This window comes from Grus americana, chromosome 2 (assembly GCF_028858705.1).
Source record: "Grus americana isolate bGruAme1 chromosome 2, bGruAme1.mat, whole genome shotgun sequence".
Lineage (NCBI taxonomy): Eukaryota > Metazoa > Chordata > Aves > Gruiformes > Gruidae > Grus > Grus americana.
In genome coordinates, this window is record NC_072853.1 from 152,503,582 (window position 1) to 152,525,868 (window position 22,287).

The window sequence follows — 22,287 nt, forward strand, 5'->3', positions numbered from 1 at the left end:
GTGACTCTTCTTGCCTGATAACCACCACCAAACAACTCATCTACATCACTGATGTTCCACCATTTTTAACAAATACTTTTTGAAGGACAACTCTGCCATCATTGGGGCTGTTCCTGAACAGGATGGACTCCGGGTCAGAGCTGCAGTCGTTTCAGCTCATTTCAAACTATACCAAGGAATGGGTGATATTGCAAGAAATGTGATTTAATGTCCATTCTAAACAATGAACATGATCTAACTTTTTTAATGTTTTTGGGTTTTTTCCCCAACTCTTAAAATGCATGCTTTATGCTGGGAATGAACTGCCCTTTGATATATTATAACTATGTGAAGGAGGGATTGTTCTCACATTTCTGTTTCAGAGAAAACACCAAGCTGTTTGATTTTGAAAGTTTAAGGATTAAGATGGGGGGACAAAATGCTTCTAAATGCAAACACACTCTAGTAAGTTAAATATAGTCTCAGTTTGATATGAAACACTGACTTTAAAATTAGCTATTCCTTTCCAAATACACCATGCATTCTCCTCCATCTACCCAGTGAAAATAAATACGAATATATTGTAGGCATTAAAAGATGGGTGTGCCATACCCAAGAGTAAGAACAAATAGTATTTTTAAAGTAGTTCAGCATACAAAAATGATCTATGAAAGCAAAGCAACAACCACAAATACGTATTTATACCAACAGATAGTAAGAAGGAAGTTTTGAAAATCCACAGGGATTCTTCTGCCTTACCAGGCACCTGTACAGTTCTATGAGCATTTTCCTTTTGTCTTTTATTTCTCTTGGCTCCAGTCTTACAGTTCAACTCCAGGGCAAAGCACCATACAACAAGAAATTACATTCAAAACTATTAGCTCATCAAAACTGCCTTTACTTTTTAAAAACAAAACAAATACACAAAATATTGCAGCATCTTCTGGAATTCCACTCAGAAAACCCAACATTTTTAGATCTCTTCCCATGTTCTCATCACCACAGTTTTTACAAAACAGTGAGAAGCCACCCAGGACATTTTAGGAATGACTCCTTCATCATTGCAATCCCTCAATTACAGTTTGACCACAGGAAGAAATGGATATAGTGGTACTGTAGAGACAGTATTGGTGTATTTTTCAGTTTGCCCTCTGATGTGCTCTGACTTCTGTTGAACAGTGATATAGTGACTTCTTATGCTGCCTCCATTATTGCTCCCAAAATAATTCAGAGGTACATAAGGCTTTAAGTAGCAGCAGTTTAAACACCAATTTCAAACTAGATTAAATGGTTCAATGACCTTTTCATCAAAACTGAGCTCCAGAACTCGGTCTCCTTACAGCCTGAAATGACTTGCCCCCTTGAAGATGTGCTGAAATGGTCACTTACCATGCCAGCTCTGCAGCAGGGGCACAGCATGCACTCACTATTCCTGCATTACAGGCTGCTACAGCTCTGCGTCCTGGTAAGGCAACTATTACTGGCTCCTGACACTGGAAGGTTACGGTGCTGCATGCAAATTTGTCTAGTACAGTAAATCTTGCAACACAAGTGAAAAAAACTCATTACCTGTACCATAGACTTAGAAGTGAAGGAACAATTTCCCTTTAAAGTCACAGACTGGGTCAACTGCAGAGGTACAAAGCTATATACCGAGAGTGTTAAAGGCAGAGTGCTAACGGTGTTGGCAGCAGTAGTGCTGCTGTCACAGGAGGTGCAAGGAATATGCTAAAAGTTCACTGTGGATCATGCCACCTATTGCAGAATGTCAAACTTCCCAGGAGTAACCAATTCAGATTACTATTTTTAAAATAAACTTGTTGTTTGGTTGTTGTTTTTTTTTTTATAAAGCAGTCAATCTTTGAGGGTTCCATCTTCATGGGTGGCAACTAACCCATCGTCAACCCAAAGACCTACAGGCAAAAAAATATGGGTAGATTTTTTGCTTTAAATAATCCAAAGAACCGTGCTGTTACCAGGACAGAACAAAACACCTAAAGACCTGTCAATAACAAACCTGCAAGCAATGAACAAGGCTGAAGACACTGAAATGAACAAGAATTAAAAGCTTTCAAATTATAGATTATAAAGCTCCTGAATGCAAGCTGCCTGTATGAACATTCTAATCAACCAGAGAACTGCATGGGATTATAGATATATTTACCATAAAATCTGGAAGCACAGTTGAGACTGAAATTACACTTTGTCTGGTTTGTCATTTCATTCAAGATTGAGATTACTTCATATAAACTGATTTATTTTTGTATGTATAGTATAATTTAACTTGAGAATCTATTTCCTTAACATTAACCATTGGCATTGAGTATTAGTTCCTGCTAAGTTTCTTATGCATTAATTCTAAGTACAGTGTTTCATAACCAGCTTGCATGTACCCATCTGGAAAAATACTGGATGAATACATTTTCTATTTAACAAAATAAAGGTTAGCATAACTTAAAAAAACCTCCAACAAACCCACCAAACCTCTGAAGTGATATATCTCTTGAGTTAGTTTAGCAACATAGCAAAAAACATAAACAATTTGGTAATGTAGTTGATGTTTTTCACAGCATTGTAGAATTGAGCTTCAATATTCACCATTATTAGAAAGTTCAATAATTCCTTGTTTTGATAGCAAACTAAAAATTGTCCATAAAATGGAAGGGTCTTCACAGTTATGATGACTCTGCCAATGATTACAAAGATCCTCCTTTCTTCCAAATAACTGTTTGCATAAAATGCAGTTATAGCCCGCGTTAGACCAAATTTCAATTTTTTTGCTTGGTGTACCAAAACCTACATTTTGCATCTCCTTGGCTGCTTCACCACTTCCTGACTGAGTCAGTTCACTTTTAGATAACATATCGACATTACTTTGATGGTGAAAATATACCTGTCTTTTCAGTTTTGGAAAAGTATAAAACTCCTCCTCATGGGCACTGCATTTTGCTAAATGTCTTCTCTCATTGCGCTGTTTCCAGAATTGGGTTGCATGTTTGATCAGTTCTCCCTTAGCTCCTCTACTTCCTTGCAAAACCCCTTCCTTTACTCTTCCCTGGATCTCTTCTCCATGACAGCACAGTAAGTGAAACTTCATTTCACCAAAAGACTGTGCAATAAATTGGCATCGACCACATTTGATCTGTAATTTCACTTCTCCTGGGTTATGGAATAGGTCCTCAAAATTGCACTTATTTCCCCTGTTAAAAAAAGGAAATATGAACTATTTCAGTATTAGCCATGCACAGAATAGAGATGGCAACTTCCGTCCTTTTAAGTGCCAAGAAAAGATGACATTCATGAAACATTCTTTTAATTAAAAACAGGCACCATCGCTACAGTATCTAATTTATTTGGAACAGAAAAAAAAAGATAAATAAAATAAGGCTGATTAGGAAACAACTAAAACCAAATGTTACTCAACACTGCTGAGTTTAAGAATTGCCTCCAAAATTAGCCTTCCTAGAAATAATAGTTTAACAACACTAGTCTTTTAATAAAAGGTTAATAATGTTTTTTTAAGTTCCTGATTTAGTTAGGTCAATCCAAATACTCTTAGCTTTGTGCTAGAAAAGTGAAAATGAGTACTAGGTGTAGCATACTACTAAGAGAAACTAAATTGTTTACACTGAGTGATCTAAAGTCAATTTAAGGCAAAACCACATGTCCCACCTCCCACTCCAACATGGAAACTATGAAACTTCAAAGCTGCTTTTTTTCCCTAAAAGTTTGTAACAGTTTAAAAAAGTTTAAATACCTAATTTACAATTGGACAGCCCTCATTGATTTAGGACAGCTCTGCAGTATAAAGGAAACAGATACACACAGAGCTAGCAAGTCCCTGGTTTAAGTTAAGCCAATCAAAAGACCATCTCCACAGAAACCTTCTCACAATGTCTACAAAAAGGACTATGTAATACTGTGTAGTTATACACATTAGACATATCACCCAATAAAATCGAGAAACTAAATGATTCATTGTACGAAGGCTAGTAAGACTTAAAGAAAAGCGCTGGTGTTTCTCAGGTTCAATACCTTAAAAATTTTTAACTGATGCCCCAGAAAGTGGAGCTATGCAAAGTAAAATGTGTAAAATTGAACTGTGGTGGTGTAGCGAGGAGTCAGGTTAAAGCCTTGAGCTTATTAAAGCGTATTTTAGTGAAAGTAAATGCAGAGTGGAAGAAACAAAAAAGCCAACATTTACACTGTGTCAAGAAATTTCACCTCAAAATCCTAACACAGAGATAAAAGAATGTTCTACGCATCTTAATATGGTAAATGTTAACTTTTCTACTTGGCTAAGCGATCGCATGAGCACAAGACAGATTAGCTCACAGCACTCCAGAGAAGGAAATGTGATAATGATATTTAAGAGGGTAAACAAACTACAAGCTAATACTGAAATATGAATTGCTTTGCACTTACTGCAGTTGGTCCACTTATCTTCTGGGGAAAACCCAAAATGGGTAGTACACAGAAGACAGTGCAAATTAACAGAAAAAGCATTAGCCATGAGAAATCAACCGATCAAAACAGCTCCGCTGGCAGTATCTTGGGTATTACTAGAATATATGCAAAATTACTTTGGATATTCAAGTGTTAGTAATAATTTATATTCAATAAATCAGCTAAAATATACCGTATAGTCTAATGGATTGACTAGATTCTGTAACAAAGTATTTAAACCTTTAGGAATCTCATTTCGGGGGGGGAGGGGGGGTGATGAGGAAAAAGCAACAATTTTCATAATGGTGATGTTAATGAACTTCCACTGACAACCCAAAATCCCATTTCATTAGCATTTAATTAGTGAAAACACTCACCTCTCCGTTGCTTCTTCTCCTTCTTTTATATTCGTGTCCCTCTTCTTTAAAGCATCTTGCAGCTGTTGCTCACTAGTAGAGGGCTCTGTGCTGATAACTACCCTGTGTACTTCTCTTAGGTGACCAAAATACACTTTTGCATGGCCAAAAACTTTAGCACAGAACTCACAACATACAAGTTTTTTGGGTTTGCCTTCATTGTGATGAAGTTTCATATGCGTGCTCAGGCTTCCAGAGTGAATATACGCTTTCCGGCAAATTCGACAGCTGTAAGGCCGTTTGTTTGTATGTGTGTTCATATGGTCCTGAAGATGGTGTTTAAATTGGAAGATATGGTTACAAATGTGACATTTATGCAATGGCTTAGGTACGGTTAAACACGCATTTCTACTTAAATCACTTGATTTAGCTGATGTAGCATCACTATGCTTGTAACTTAAATATTTATTGGGAAGTGAACTATTTAAAAAAATATCTTGGTCTAAATGGTCAGAAGATGGCGTCTCGGCGACGGCTGCAGAGGTCAGTGGTGTAAAAGCCTGCACAACTACCACTGGTTTTGGTCTAATACTACGGTATTTTTTCACTGCCTCTGCTTTTTTGTTTTCAGGTGGCTGAAGATCAACTTTCGCCCTTTCTCTTCCTTCTCTAAACTTATTAATGATGCATTTCCTTCGCTTGGTCTGAAAAGCCAATAAATCATCTGGGGCTCTCCTTTTTCTGCCTCTTCTTTTAGAGGCTGCACTGTTCAATTTTTTAAGACTCTCAACATCCACTTTTTCTCGAATGGTTTGTTTGGGGACTTGTGTAAATGATACAGCTAATCGCTTATCGGATGCTTTAGTAGTAACATGAAAGGTTTTTGCCAAAGCTGGTATCTTTTCACATTCAGATCTTAGTGAAGGACCAGACACATTCGTAACATTAGTGTTCTGCTTAGATTTACAGAACGCCGGATTTTTCATCCTTGAGTAAGGCAAAATAGGAAGTTTTCCTTTTGGTGCTGATGGAGTCATCTGTATTGTACTGCCAAAAACTGCTGGTGACAGGACCGCAACAGAATTTGCAGAATTTGTAGGTTTTTCCTTTAGTTTCTCAAATGTTATGAACGATTCTCCTGTGGTTTCCGATGCTGTCTTCACAGAGCGTAGATTTAGCTTCATGGGATTAATTGTACTTGCTGGCTTGGATGAAGAGTCTTTATCTACAGATGATCTAGAAACATTACCGTTAGCAATTTCAGTTTTGTTCACTAAAGGTGATCCAGATTCCACACAATTGCCTTTATTTACTAATGTGGCAACTGTAATTTCAGCTGAGTCACGGTCTGTTAGCATCACTCGCTCAGCTGAATCTGAACTAGAATGAGTTTCAGGGCAGTCTTCAGTTAAAGTAGTCATGGGGGAAGTCTGTGATGAGATCGATGCTTTGGTAGGAATCCTGTTATGTGCACCCAAACCAGAGATTTGTGCCATTTTTTTGTCACTCAGAAATTTATTTCTTACAGACTGGTACCTAGGGATAGGCAGCTTTAGGTTTTCAGAAGGGGCCACATTTGACTGCTGGATTTGCTGTGTTAGGGCAGGGGCAACATACGGCAAGGCCACCAGAGAAAAAGTCCCCTCGTGACCAGCCACCTGCATGACCGCATAGTTTTGAGTTGGTACCACCAGCGGTTTAGAACCTGCAGCTGAAATTGGTGTATTTTGCTCAGGCAAAGATGACTGAAGACAAGAAACCACTCCAGATGTTAAAATTTTTGGTACCATTTTTGGAGCAATGGTCCTAAACTGACTTTTCTTCTGAAAACTTCGTATTATATCCGAAGGGGATTTGTGTTTATCTGTAATAATAACATAACAAAGATGTAATATAATATATAGTATTTTTTTAAAAATTACTGTATCAAAAATAAAACTGCTTACAAAGGATATTATTACACAGAAACATTAAAAATATTTCGGTATTTAAATGACCACTAAATTAAGTTTAGAATTGCAAAAGTTTCATGGACAAAACAAAAATACTCTCTGAAGCAATGTGCTTGAATACAGATATGCAAAAAAACCCTCCTCTTAATCTAATCTTAAATGGATGTTTCATTCTAGGTTAGAAACTACACGGCATTTCAGAACAAATACACTTATGAGCCTCTTCTGCCCTGGAAAAGCTGCACTAGCGTGCTGGCAATATTCAGCTGGAAGAACTAACAAGGACAGGATTTAAACTCCATGATGCAGAACTTTCCTTAGCACCTGCTCTGATCATATCTCTCAACCAGAGTCACACTATCTTTCCGAGTTTCTGTAACATTTAGAATTTGTGGGTTTTAGCAGATACAGACCAAAGATTACTTGATGAAGTCTTAAAAAAAATACTGCTACAAAATATGCAAATAACATGTAAGAAAATCAAAGAGGACTTGAGAGAAGATGTACCATTGTTAAATACTATGTTATTCAAATGTTTTCTTGAAAGATGCAATTTATCAAGGTTGTATCACAGTTCCTTCCTGTTTCTACCTGTGCTGGTAAATGTCACAAACATTTTCAGTAAAGAAGAAGGTGAGGATAATTAAGTAAAACAAATAAAAGGGTAAAATGTGTAAGATATAATCTGCATTGAGCAGCAGAGATATATGCTGACCTTTCAGACACTCCATAAAAAAAGATTTGATATATAGTTAATTGAAACACTACATTTCATGTACCAGCTTCGTTATCCACTCTCAAATTCAAGCACTAATGCTTCCAGTTCTCAAAAACTGGGATAGATAGAAAAAACTTTTTTCCCAAAGAAAAAAAAATTTCCCAACAATCTCAATCACTGAAAATTCAACTACAAAGATCCCAAGAAAGGCAATTTGGGAAGGCAACAATGTAAGAAAAAAATCATTTTGAGAGAGGAATCACATTTGAATATGTAAAAATATAATGTAAAAATAAATGCTGGGACCTTCAAAAATTGCCATAAGGTAATTCCACAGGGAAGTTTCCATTCCTTAACGTTTTAAAGCCTTGTAATACAAATGCATTTATACCTGGTTATGGACTTAAAGAGGTAACTGTGAATTACTACCAGCACTGGAAACTCTAGTAGTTTATCTTAATCCTGGATGTTCTTTTCAGACCTTACACACTTTGCAACATGCACTGTAAGTTACAGAGCTATCACATTTCATGACCAGAACTCCTGGACAGATATATGTGCATACTCATGGCACGCACATGTGCAGTAAATCTACTGCCTTCACGACATGCTAGATTCACTGAGCAACCACATGTTAACTGTACATTCAGAGACAGTAGGTCTCATGCTTCTCAAAACGCTTTGACCTACAGCAGGTTCACAGAGTATCTATGCAGGGCATAAAACTTTGATCCTTTTATTGCTATGTACAGCATCAAACCCCAAGTCTATTACGCACCTTCTTGATCCCCCAATTAAGTGAAACTACTCAGCACCACCATAACTTTCATTCTGCACAATATACGTAGAGATGTCCAGAATTTCTAGAAATGCTGTACAGAGTGGACTACCGTACATATGGAAATCCTGCCCAAAAATAGAGAGAGATCCCTATACATAGGGATTAAGTCCAGGCCTACAAAGTTTGAGCGGCCTGGAAAAAGTCGAAACATGGTAATTTTAAAACTCGGTTTCCCTCCAGCCCTTTTTAGTCTCCAAAAGCTAGGAGCATGTACTATTTCTCACTAAGAACTTCCATTTTTGCCTATCTACAATCACTAAATATACAGAAAACTTTATCTTTTCAACCGCTAAGATTGCTAATACTACTCAGATTATTTTTTGTTTCCTGTTGCTGCTCTTGAAGAAACACTTTTAAGAGCTTCTGAGAAGTACAATAAAATGATGTAAAATATTTTAATCATTAACCAAAGTAGCCCTGAACTTCAATGCTAATTACAGGTCAAATTGTACTGCTTAAATACAATAGATGACAGAACAAGTCTATTTTGCTTTTAGGGGATAGAATCTGCTCTTATTTTCCAGATTATGCTTGCCATATACTGACATTGAAGACTATTTCCTAATCAGCAGTTATTCAGCTTGCCACAATATTCAACATGAAGCAGTTTCCAGTCTCTCTTCACATTTGGCTTGCACCTCTACCTTTTTATTTCAAAATCTCATTCACTGGTTTGCATAAACTTTTTAGGAAAGCCAGCGCTTCGGCAGACTGCTACCTGTGCTACTTTACACTTCAAGTTATAAGGCACCTGCTCTCCAACCAATGGTAAAAATGACGTGAGTTCAGGAAAAGATGGGAGTTTTGCTGTGGACATGCCATCTCTACAAAAGTGCAGAAATGGCAGCCAAAGCCCCACAAGAGAAAGTTTAATTTGATGTTAGGAGGAAACACTTGTAGAAATAGTGCATTACACTAGCTTTGAAAGCAAGCATATGCTTCTCAAATACATTGACTTGCCTACTGCAAATTTAGGCAGCAAAATCACTTTTATTTAAATAAAGTCTCTCTACACATTTCCTCAGTACAAGAAAGTGCCATTCTAGAAGCCAAGACCTTCATGAATATCAACCACAAAATGCTCTTTGAAACAATGTCCACCTAGATCAACATTCTTCCTATGTAGTTAATACAATGCTAAGCATTGATATAACTGAGAAATTATTTTTATACAAATGCTCTTTTTCCAACTAGTGTAATTTTATCATAAATATATCTTCGAGGCACCCCAGGTTTGGTATCAGCCTTCAATACAACTTTTTTTTTTTTTTTTTTTGCCAAGTTTACATTACACAGTTTAGCGCAGAAATATTCATTGCAGTGCCTCTGGTATGCAAAGGATACTCAGCTCTGTACTTCCCTCTCATCCAACACAGCTGCTGTAGTTAAGCAGCTTAGCCAGTGTCTAAATATAGAGGTAGGCTAGATGCAGACTAGCTGTCTGATGATCTTTCAGACTCAGTTAAGATTTCGCTTGTGGACTGGGAAAGCTAATTGGAAGAACTGGTGGAAGATTATTTAGCATCTTGGATCAGGAAAAAGCAATCAGTTGATTCACAGACTGGAGGTCCTATAGACCCCACCCAGAGTGTCCATGTATCTTCAGTGACCAAAACTAGTTTCTCTATTTATACTTGGTGACGTTTTCAACAATTTCCTCTGTACACAATGATCGTTATAGTAATTCATGTCTTTGCCACCCCGACACTGAAGGACTTTAATATGCTCTGGCTGTCACTGTGCCAGAAGGCCACTTGGAAACTTAAGATGCATCTTTCAGGGACATTCCACTTCTATTCCACACCACCTTCCAAATTATTTCTGTCTCTGATGCAGAAGACTCATTTTGACTTGTCACTTGTGACCTGAGGAAATGCCTTCATTCTATGCAAACTCACGAAGTCTTGCATCTAAAAAGGGGACTTTTCAGTTAAGGGAGGCTCTGCAATGGCATTTTTGAGGATGGCCCTTGGTTTTAGACAACATTTTTTCTACAAGTTAGTCTACAAGTTTTTCAGTGGAAGGCAACCATTTTTATACTTTCTCCAAAATTTTCATTAAGAATAAAGGAAATGAATGAAAACATTAGATTTAATATCTGAAGCTCATTTTTAACTGCTGTGTTCTCAGTCTGTCAAATAGGCATGGAGTTGGGGCAACAGGTAGACACTTTTAAATAATTAAGCACAATGATAAATCAAATGCAATTCCATCCATTTACTTTAAAAGTCTCTGTTAAAAGATTAATGGTTACCATGCTAGTACCTGCAAGTATCAAATCACTTGGAAATTTGCAGGATGTCATAAGCTCTTCCCCCTTCTAAATAATCTTAAAATTGTATAGGACTGGACAGTGATAGACCAATAAAATAAATGATGCATCAAAGTCTCTGATACAGTCATGCTGGGAAGAGTCCTCTGGAGGAATGAGTCCTCTGCTGTTCATGCATGGTTCCCCTTCCTTCCTAAGTCACTCAAGTCTGGTCTACTCCAGTCTGTTCTGCCTTCTTTCTGTACCTCCTTCAGTTTGTTCTCTATGTAAAGCATGTAACGTTGGTAAACACAGGCATCGCAGAAAGCATCAGAAGATACTTCATTTTCCCCACTAATCTGGTCTGTCTTGAACATTAAAATAAACCATCAAAATGCTAGAAACCACTGTGTAATAGTGTTAATTTTTTTAATAATCCTTGTAAGGCCACCTCACTTGTGCAGGTATGTATTTAATTTGTGTATGACTGGACAAGTGACAGAAAATAACACAAAAAAAGGATCATCTTGTTTTGAAGGGAAAGGCAGAATACAGATGAAAAAGATTAACGAAATATTTTATTAAATGCATGTTTATGTTGCTGAGTCTTTTGCTGACTTTGAAAGGAAGAATATCTGTTCTATGGGAAAGAAAAAAATGCACAACTTTCTAATAGACAATACTAGATTTATTTCTGTCAATGACAGTTAACCATTCATTTTGCCAAATCTCCATATACACTAAATACCTGTGGATACTGTCTTTCCAGCACAAGTTTCTTGTTTTTGCTGACCCAGCATACTTTGTTGGACACAATGTTTCTCTGAAGGATTAGCATGCAAAAAAACACCACCTGCAAAAGGCTTCAGTCAGTTATAAATAGATCCCAGGACAAAAAAAAAACAAACCCAAAACCAAAAAACCACCAAACACCCAAACAACCCCCAAGCCCAACAAAAACCAGAAAAAGACAATATAAAACAACAATATAAAACATTAACTTCCAGTTAATGCATTAAGCTACTGCTTCTTGCTCTTTGCCATTTTTCTCTCCTCAAAAGATGTTTTAAAATGTAATACATTACACGCCAAATGCAAGGTGATAGCTTAATAATTGAGTAAAGCTGGTTAATGTGGTAAACAGATGGGATGCTTTAGCTTCAGTGTCATGGCAGACAGTCAACAGCACCAGAACAAAAAGCTCAGAAAAATGAAGGTTCAGTAGCTTCAGTGAGGCTTTTAAATACAGGGGCTAAATTCTATGCTGATTTACACTTTCCAGAATCTCATGTAAATCGATGGAACTGCAAATATTTTAGAAAATAGAATTTGGCCTTCTATGTTCAAAACTAGTTTTGCCACACACCTATATGAAGTAAGGTTGATCATAAAGCCTACAAATCAGGACTGCCCAACTCTGTACCAATTAATTTGCAGTTGTTCCTATCTTTGCCTAATAATAAATATTTGGGTAAAATGCTGTTCTGGGTCAGATAATTTTCTAAAATTAATTCTGACAGAAAATGCTGGCCATCCCCAGGAACGTCTGCATTAAAAAAAAAAAAAAAAAGAATCCAGTAACACATCTGTGCATTAAACGAAGAGCTTGAGGTTTGACACAGGAATGTCTCTCTTGTCTGTGAAAAGCTGCCCAAATTTCACAAAGTTGTAAGCTCTTGGCATGCGTTTAACAGATACGTAAAGGAGCTAACTTTTCCAATGATTACATTCTATTGAATGTGCTCCTGCTTCAGGTTGGCCTGGATTTTTCCTAAAACTATAGCTTTAGGTCCAAACACCCAAGCTGGAACAAGGGAATGGCCTCTCCTTATCTCTTAACTGCTGAGCTGAGAGTGGGGGAGAGAAACTAGGGTAAGAACAGGGGAGGCAGGAAAAGGACAAGAGAACTAGAAATGAGATTTGGAAAGTGTCTAGGCCAAAGAGTCAGGGTGGGATATGGGAATTAAATGCAGAGTTAAGATGGGAAATGAACCCATTGCTATTGCATGTGATTTGAAAGGAGAAGCATTTAAGACACAGGAATAACCTCGTATCTTGCATTTCTTACCTTATTAGTATTTGATTTTTTAACAAGTAATATAATTATGTCTACATAGAAGCCCTTTTGTGCAATTTAAAATAGATTAGAAAAATAAAAAAATATAACTAAGTGTTCTAATGCAAGATTGGAAAATCACAGTATAGCATTCACACAAATGCTAATATACAGAATGTACAAATAGACTTAGAAAACATGTTCTGGTATACCACGGGTGGAACAGGATCAAAATAGTTTGTTAAAATTCTAAAAGGGAAAATTAGACCTCTTTAAAGCTACATAATTAATTCTGAGTTGAGCATCAATGTGATTTGCTAGTTGTGCACTAAGCATTTTATCATTCAGAAAGGTCTTCTTTGCTTTAAAGTCTGTGCAAGTTTATTATTTTACGGGATTAGGATTATAGTGCATTTCAAGAAATTCTGTGAGCAGTGGGATACTTCCTGGATTCCTTGAACATTCTCCAAAAGACTCTTCTTAGCAGGAGAGAGCATTACAACAACAAAGCTACACAATAAAAATGTTTTTTTGACATTAACTGGACTCCATTAAAGCAGACGTTCAACCTTAACATTTCTAGTGACATGTTCAGTGTGGGAATAAACTAAAACTACTTTTGGCATAAACAGTCATTTTGGAGAGATAACTCATACAGTAATCCAAGATCATGGGTACACAGCTCATATTTAAGGAAGTTCTTCAGTTTCCTGTCTAGTTCAATCCTTCCCCCCTCTCTGAAACATCCTGGTTGCACTATCAACTATACATTGATATATGCCAAAGTTTATACAGATTCTCGGAAAATCAGTATCTAACATAACTTATGCAAAAAAAACCCCAAAAAACAACCAACCAACCAACACCCCAAAAAAAGATGGAGGAAAAAATATTAATAATGTCTACTGTTAGGTAACTCCACCTTCTCATTTTCCAGAATTGTTTTCCTCTGCTGTTTCAAAGTATACATAGGAGTTGCTTCATTATCATGCTGTCATCTATCTGGACTTCTGTAAAGCCTTTGACACAGTCCCCCACAACATCCTTCTCTCTAAATTGGAGAGAGATATTTGATAGATGGACTATCTGGTGGATAAGGAATTGGCTGGATGGTCACATCCAGAGAGTAGTGGTCAATGGCTCAATGTCCGGATGAAGATCAGTGACAAGTGGTGTCCCTCAGGGGCCTGTACTGGGACCAGTACTGTTTAATATCTTCATCAAAGACATAGCGGGATTGAGTGCACCCTCAGCAAATCTGCAGATGACCCCACACTGAGTGGTGTGGTTGACACATGTGAGGGACGGCATGCCATTCAGAAGGACCTGGACAAGCTCGAGAAGTGGGCCCATGTGAACCTCATGAGGTTCAACAAGGCCAAGTGCAAGGTCGTGCACATGGGTCAGGGCAACCCCTGGTATCAATACAGGCTGTGGGATGAAGGAATTGAGAGCAGCCCTGCGGAGAAGGACTTGGGGGTACTGGTAGATGAAAAGCTGGACATGAGCCAGCAACATGTGCTTGCAGCCCAGAAAGCCAACTACATCCTGGGCTGCACCAAAAGAGGCGTAACCAGCAGGTCAAGGGAGGTGATTTTGCCCCTCTACTCTGCTCTGGTGAGACACAGTTTTGGATTTCTCATGATTTAAATTTCTTGCCATAGGTTTTAAATAAACTCTGCAGCAGTACTGAACATTTACATCTCCATATTGTCCCTACACAAGTAACTTTTAAAATATGTACGAAAACCTGTTTCAATAGGGAATAACAAGTGGGCAACAGCTCTGAGGTAACCTTTTTGAGTTGTAGTATCAAATGTATTAGCCACGTGTGGGTAAATCAATATTCAAAAGCAACATCTTACATAAAATATGGGCAACACAAGGCTTAACACAACCTCCTATAAAAAAAGCCATTTCTGTGCTACTGTAGAAAGGAAGAAAGTCTTGGAAGTCTTTCCTAAAAGTCAGAACATATATACCTAAGAGATTTTTAAACACTCTTTTGCAATGAATTTAAAATACATTTATTAGCAGATCCACATGTTCTCTTAACACCTCTCATGCAGTGTTTGTGAACTTAAAAAGCTTTCCATTTTTCTGAAGGCACAGTCTTTCAAGTTATAAGCTACTCATTTCATATTAAGGTTAACATAATTAATAGGTTTTAAGCAGATCAAAATATTTTCGTATCAAGAAATGGAAACTGACATAAAGAGAGCTAGACATAAAGCATCTGTAATTATTAATAACTTTTCCCACCTTTACAGCTAAAGAAATCACACACAAATTTTTCTCATTATGGCAGTAAGAGAATTTGAGAATAAGGTTTATGCAGATAAATCTATGGGCTCAAGGTGGTGCCTGGCCTCTGCAACCACACAAATCACTATTAAAGATGAAAACACTGGTTCTTTTATGTTTAAGCATGGAACTTCTGTCTGAGAGAAACTGTTAGATACATCATCAAAGACAGTGTGTTTCAGCTTCTACATGCATCTACTAATTTCAGCAACCAACCATGTCAAACTTCAAGTGGGCAATTATCTACAAACCACGTTGCTCCAACAGGACTCAGTTGCATAGGAAGAAAATTTTGATATCACTGCAAATCCAGTGGTTTATCTTTGTCGGTTTTGCCCAGTCATTCTGTTCCGCAGAGGATACCATCCCTGGATATTTGCGAAGTAAGGCTTCAGTGACGCAGCCACTTGGGGGAACTAATTGTTCAGAAAACAGCTGAAGGGAGGTGATGCAAGCACTGGTCAAACTCATAAACCTTCAATGGCATTGCAAATGTGAATTAGGTACTTTAGAAGATGGGGACAAACGGAAGATTCAAAAGAAAAGACTGCAATTGGATTTTTAAAAATTATTTTCTGGGAGAAGTGCCAGTTTAAATTTCTTTTAGTGAGCTTCAAGAAAGATAGGGACCTAAACAGTAATTCAATCGCTGTAAAGTTGATGTCAATGTAAAGTCCTTTTTAAAAGGTCTATCAAGATCACATCAACCTAGACAAAATCTTGATAGGCCTAACATAAGTGGTAATTAATAGACTTATTTTTTCGTTAAGTGCGGGAAACAATAATGACCAAGTCTGCTACAGAAATGAAGGCAGAATTCTTCAGAAACTATGCAGCACAAAAAGGTCAAGTAGAACCATTTTATGAATAAATCATGAAATATTTTCTGACTAGACTCTTGCTCCCCTTTCAAATAAGCTGAGAACAGAATCTATCTTCATCTTACTGTGAGTTCAACCCTCCTTCCTTCCTTCCATGGGACAGAAAACACATACGTCTGATTGCAGTAAGGGAATTATGCTTCTTACTTGAAAAATTTATGTTTTGCAAATACTGATGTGCAAAAAGAGAGCACAACAGAAGAGCAAGATTGTTTTTCATATTACAGAGTATCACTTCTTTTGTGACAACCAGAGCACCTCTTTCTGAATAGATCCCCCATGCAACAGAAAACAATTAATTAATTCACCACTTTGGCTCAATAGAGCAAATATCTTTTACTTGATGCATTAAAAGCATCGGTATGGTTACTTCTGTTCTACAAACCTCAGAAAATGCTCCCTCATTAAAGATGGACGGAGGATCAGAAGACTGTCAGACCTGGGCTGGTCTATATTGTGTCTTCCAGTAGGAACTATACACAGGGTTTATCATTCCCCAAAGAAAGGGCCAGAATATAGAACACATTGTTAAACTTAGATGACTGTTGGAGAGTATTTTTCTCAGGGATTTTGTAAATAGCTCATTTCTTTTGAAAATCACCTAAGTAATCTAACTTTTGAATGGGGAATCTCTATCCAGGGTTTTTGTTTGCTCTAGCTGTCCCCCCTTTTCTTTCTTCATGACCCAAATTTCTTCAGGAAAAGACTATACAGCTCTGGCTGAGATATGCAAAACATTGGCACCTGTAGTCAACTCCACTAAGGATTGAAACAAAAATAAATATTAGAGGATCTCCACAGTACTTCAAATAGCTATGTATATTTTTTCAGACAGACACAGCACTGTAAAGCATAGGGCAAGTAAAACATTTCAGAAAGACTATGGCCCTGGGTAGGGAGACATTAGTTTTCAGAACATGTAAAATTATCAGTTGTTGCTGAACCTGTACACAGCTAGGCCTTTCTGACAGTAAGATGAAGCAGAAAATAATTTAAATTACAGTATGTGAATGCTTTTACCCGCCCTGTGCATAATTACAATTATTTGCAATGCTTATTGACATTGCTAAGCTTGCCCATGCTAGCCACTGTACTGTTTAAAGGCAGCACTGGTTCTCAAAAGAAGGTACTGGATGTTCTGTAAGGGAATTGATTGAATACACTGCTGATAAGTGATCATATATCAGCAAACACTTGTGATGGGTGCCCACGTACGAGGGAATTAAACCAGGAATGCAGTCAACAGGAATGTAGGCCGAAGATGATATCCTTCACTGGCCGTGTGCAGAAGTATCGTTATATTTCAAATTAAATTCATGTGTATCTGGCCTGCTCCGGCAGACAAAGGAGCCCCTTGGCGCAGAGTCCAGCAGGGGGAGTCGGGCGCCCGTCACCGCCGCCTCTGGCCACCGCGGGCAAGCCTTGCTGCGGCCAGGAACGCCACACTGGGGCACTTTCTGTTCCTTCTTCTAAGTGCCAGCTCAGTTTAGATCTGCAACTCACGTCAACTACCCTACAGAAATGCTAAGGTACTGGTCTAATGATTTCACAACACTAAATACAACTTCTATTGAAAAATTCCCAAAGTCATGAAATCTTTTACAGCACCGCACACGTTTGAACAACTTCACAAGTTACATTATTATTTCAAAATATTCTACCTTTGTAAACTTTACAGTCAATTCAATGTTTTGTATAAACTTGAGAACATCTTGAAGCAAAGCAGCTGAGCCTTCCTGTTAAAATTACTTCTATTAAACTATTTAGTATCTTCTATAACTGCAATACAATTTTTGTGCAAGAGATTTTTTTTTTTTTAAAAAAATCCATTACTGATATTGTGTTAATCTAGTTAATGTCCCAAATACCACATCCATGTTACTAAAAACATCAGTACTTACAACAGATGTCCTTCTTTTGGTAGACATCTGAAAACGCAGCACTGTTACCAACATATTTTCCCATCCCAAGCAATACCCTGAAATCTTTGTCAAACTTTCTTGCTTTCATCATTGCTCAGCTCATCGCACAAACCATCTGCATAAATAAAGATGTAAGCATCTGCTGTATGGCAAACAGTCTCAGGGGCAGATGTTTTTATCCTTGCATTCATGTCACTGGCTTGGATACATTATTTGAACAGATGTACACAATCTGAAAGTGTCGTGTCCCACAGTGAAATGTCTCCAACTGCTTTCTATCAAAGTACATAAATGCTATTTGCACCTGCATTTATGTTAATGATATAAAGGCAGCAGGGGTTCCAGCAAAGTGAGAGTTGATGCTAAGAAACACATTTACATGGCTAATTGAAGTTTAAGATCTCCCAGCATCAAATGACCATACTAACATGGATACAAAATGTACTAAACTCTACAATAACTTTTTAAAAAACTGTTTTTTAAAAAATTAAAATAAAAATACCGAAGGATCAAAACTGTGATTTCAGTCTGTAATACTTTTCCAATGTATATTTTAAAGAGACAAAAAAGTATTACATAAATCCCTAGATGAACCAAGACAGCCTTAGATTTTGCACAATAATTGTATAAGATACACAATTTTTTTCATGTTAAGAGTCATTTAACGAAAACGTTTAATAAATCTGACAGTGCCACTCATCCAAAGGTATTTCAGTTCTCTAAGGCACACTGGTGTTTTATGTCATTATGGAGCACTAGAAAAAAAACCCAGCACTTGCTCAACAGCAAATACTAACATGAGTGTGAATGACAGAATATGATGTTTCAATGATAATTTCATAATTCCTAGGAAAAAATTTAAATCTTAGAAGTTAAATATTTATTATTATTCAGAAAAGTGCATCTATTTGAACATGGAGTTACAATTGCTTGTTATATAAATGATAATCACCTTTTGTATAAAATATTTTAAATTGAGAAAAATACAGATGCCCTGAAGGAGTAAGTATCAAATTACAGAACTTCTGCTATTACATGACAAATGGTAGCAGTGAAGGGTTTATGTTGTCACTCAAAGAACTTGCACTAACCATTACTTTATACTCAACTGAAAAATAACAAGCACTTTCAAAGTATAAAAAGACTGACAAAAATGCTATACTGAATGTAACTGATGGATAGGTTCTACTTCCAATACCATTTATTTTCAAACCTTCTATTATTAAGAAATGTACCAATGTTACAGTTGTACATAAATCATTATAAATTGCTAATAGCCTCAACATTTTCTAAGTGCTGTGACACATTTAAGAAACAAAAGTGATGCTTGATACAAGAACAAAGAAGAGTGACAGTAAAAGAATAAATATATATACACACACACACAGAAACTAGTATATTTGTGGAATATCACGATTTCACACTGATATAGCTCTTGGTCAGGATCTGGTTATGATTTCTAGCATAAACCCTCACTTCCAAATTTTACAACATGGCTCTTACAATTAAAAAAAATCTCAAAGCAAATGATTCACCAGTTTCAAATTTGCAAACAGCTTCACAGTCTGTATTCTCCTCCTGTTAGTCAGAAATAGCTTTAACATAAAGATAACACATTCAATTTGACTACAACAGTGGTCAAATTCCTATTTTTAAAGGAAAAAATAAATTAAGGCTTTTAAGTATTAGAATTAAGTATTTCAGTCATAAGCATGCAGACGTAGAGCATACTGCAGGGTGGATAGCTTTACACAACAGTAAGTACTGTCTCCCTTGAAAGAATAGTCCCATTAGACACAGAACTCATCAACTAAGATCAATTTGCATGACATCCTCTTGGAACAGTTTCCTCAGAATTATTACAGTATCATAAAAATACTCAGTCTTCACAAAACAGGCAAAGTATAAACTTACATGACAGTAAAAGCTCAAGGCTTCAAGTTAAGTAATATATAGTGCTTTTCTTAATTAACATAAGTACTAACAATGGAAACTTAACTGACAACCTGCAATGGTTCTGAAAGGTCCATTAGAGCTTATGTCATATCCATCAAACATTCACTCACATTTAAGAAGTATTATTAAAAATTACATTCAAGTTAAAAATCACATTTAAACATTAGCATTGTGACACAGATCAAAAGGGAAAGGAAATTAAAGTTACGGCTGCACATTTAAAGGCTTGGGAATACACAACTGCAGCACAAATACCCTTACTAATAATGGAGAGAAAAATTCAAGACACTAAACCTCCTGAAAACTAAATCAACGTAAGATGACTTCTGAAGAGACAAAACATAGAGGAAATATAGTTAAACACAAAAAATGTTAGTAAGGATAGGAATGTTGGAGAAAAGGCACTTAAAATCTAAAAGTCTAAGTTTATATTTAAAAATATTTATTTTCTTATTTGTGCTAGTCTTGTAGCATAACTTGCAAATAGATTTGACCCCCAATTATACAGGGATCAAATGTGACAATGATTTTGAGATATATGAAGATAAAAAAATTGCAATAAAGCCTGAATACTTATTTCTAGTGAATCAAATAAGAAGCCGATATTTGTATTTCAGATCTCAACTATAGGTGGTAACAGTAATTAGCAATGTCTTAAAGAAGAAACCAGTCTTAGCTATTGCTATTGTTTAAAGTGATAAATGCTGCAGTATAATGGCTTCTTTTTATTGAAACCATATTAGGGTAGAATAGTAGACAAGAGTTATACAGTGATTTATTAATGATGATGACATTTCTTCCACATTTTGAATCACAAGCATCTGATTTCTCAAAAAAAGTATAGAAAGTATACTATACCTGCAGAAAAAGTTAAAGGATTCTGCATTATGCCCTTTAATAGTTATGACAACGTTCCTGGAAAGAAGAAATACAGATACTTAGAAGTTCTGATAATTTTCCATAAACTAAAAAAAAAAAAAAAAGGACAATGGCAATAGTTTTCAACTATTATATTTCAGAATGGATCCTCGTATGCCCATACCTCATGCAAAACACCACCAAAGTGTTAAACCAAGTCTTTCTCTGATCACACATACCCTCATATGCATATTTCAACACTGGGTACAACCAACTTAGACTTCTTGTAATTGAAAACACGCGTTAAAGCCCAAGAAGACATGTCATGAATTCTAGTGTGCCAATGCATTATGGAGAATCACAGACAATGCAGGGTTAAGTAATCATTTTCCTTCAAACATCTGACTGCATGGATCCCATATAACTGACTAACAAGCAGAATCTTCCATGGATGCTACAATGAAGATATTAGCTTGCATTTGTGGGGCCAACATTACACTGCCACCTCTCCTGAATTTGACATTGGTACTTATTGCAAAATCTGATGCATAATGTTTGACATAAAATAGCATTACATCAAGTAGCTTAAGAGTTGGCTATTTCTTTCCAGTGCAGTCAGTGTGTTGCTTAAGCTTTGGTCAAGTGTGATTCAACAGTCAAGAAAGACATAGTGTAATATAATGACAATATAAAATTTTGTTATTATCCACTTGGATTTTCTTTATCATAAAATGATCTAGCTTTTCAAACAGCTGTGTAATAGTTCAGTTCGGCTGAACACCACTAACATGTTAAAAGTCACACAGGGTATAAAACTCTTATTCTCCTGATGCAGTTGGAGGCTCTGGGAAGGTAACAGACAAGTCCGTTGATCAACACAGATGGAACTCCAACAACTTGGGGGTTTACTTGGATCTAGGCTTTCATACCAGTGCATATCTATAACATTTCCCATGAGCAGAGCCAGCTGTGCAGATGTGGAGTTTGCTTACTTTCCTGGCCAATTTAACAGCTGGTAGAATCTTACACAAAGAACACTCCAGATATGCACTCAAGAGCCCCCTTCTGAGAACATGAAGCACCAAAAGACTGGTTTTGGATAAATACAAAAGTAGTTAGGACAAATTCTGATGCAATTACCAACCACAAAAATAAGTCATGAATATGCTTCTTTACTATCATGCAATTGACTCTCAAAAAGCAATGGAGAGGTTCCAGGAAGGAGATGGTTCTGTGGGCAGCAGTAAAGTATAAAAGAGGCAAAACCAATTCCATTTCTGGGAAGTCCAATACCAAAGCGTAAAAGAAAATTGAGTGTGGCTGCTGTGAGGAGACCTCGCACACTGCAAAGAGGTGAGGCTCTTTGGTACCTGTATCTTCTGTGCTGAGCCATATATAATAAGAAGCTCTTGTATGCAAACCAGCACCTCCTGGCACAGCTTTGCCGATGCGTATCAGCAGATCTCAGGCTGCCTCAAAGAGCCTCTGTCCGTGGTACTTAAGCAGTCAACCTCTGATCTGGCAGACCCAGTACACCAACATATGTCAGCTCATCTAAACGTAGTTTTACGTTGTGGTAACATATAGAAAACTCCCTCTTAACCTACAAGAATGGAACAGACCACATTGATGTAATTCTGGAGTGGCAAAACACTGCTAGGAACCAGTGTGGATTTTCAACTTGTCACTCACAGTGTAAGACATCCTTCTTTAAGGCCGTATTGCTCAACAAGATCTTTTTACAGAAACAAAGTCTGAAGTTTTTCT

At 36.9% G+C, this 22,287-nt stretch overlaps 1 protein-coding gene across 9 annotated transcripts in view; it reads right to left on the minus strand.

Moving 5' to 3' along the window:
* Positions 1-1,280: 1,280 nt before the first annotated feature.
* ZNF438 (zinc finger protein 438) overlaps positions 1,281-22,287 on the minus strand; it is a 52,912-nt gene continuing 31,905 nt past the window's right edge. For 5 of the 9 annotated variants that reach the window (XM_054815738.1, XM_054815740.1, XM_054815739.1 and 2 more), the window contains 4 exons: positions 20,521-20,577; positions 11,292-11,396; positions 4,803-6,645; positions 1,281-3,179 (listed from right to left, as the gene is read on the minus strand). In XM_054815738.1, coding sequence (XP_054671713.1) covers positions 2,567-3,179; positions 4,803-6,645; positions 11,292-11,396; positions 20,521-20,548 — 2,589 coding nt within the window. In that variant the 5' untranslated portion in view covers positions 20,549-20,577 and the 3' untranslated portion in view covers positions 1,281-2,566. The remainder of the gene's footprint in view (positions 3,180-4,802; positions 6,646-11,291; positions 11,397-20,520; positions 20,578-22,287) is intronic. The other 4 variants (XM_054815745.1, XM_054815746.1, XM_054815743.1 and 1 more) reach the window with 3 other exon arrangements.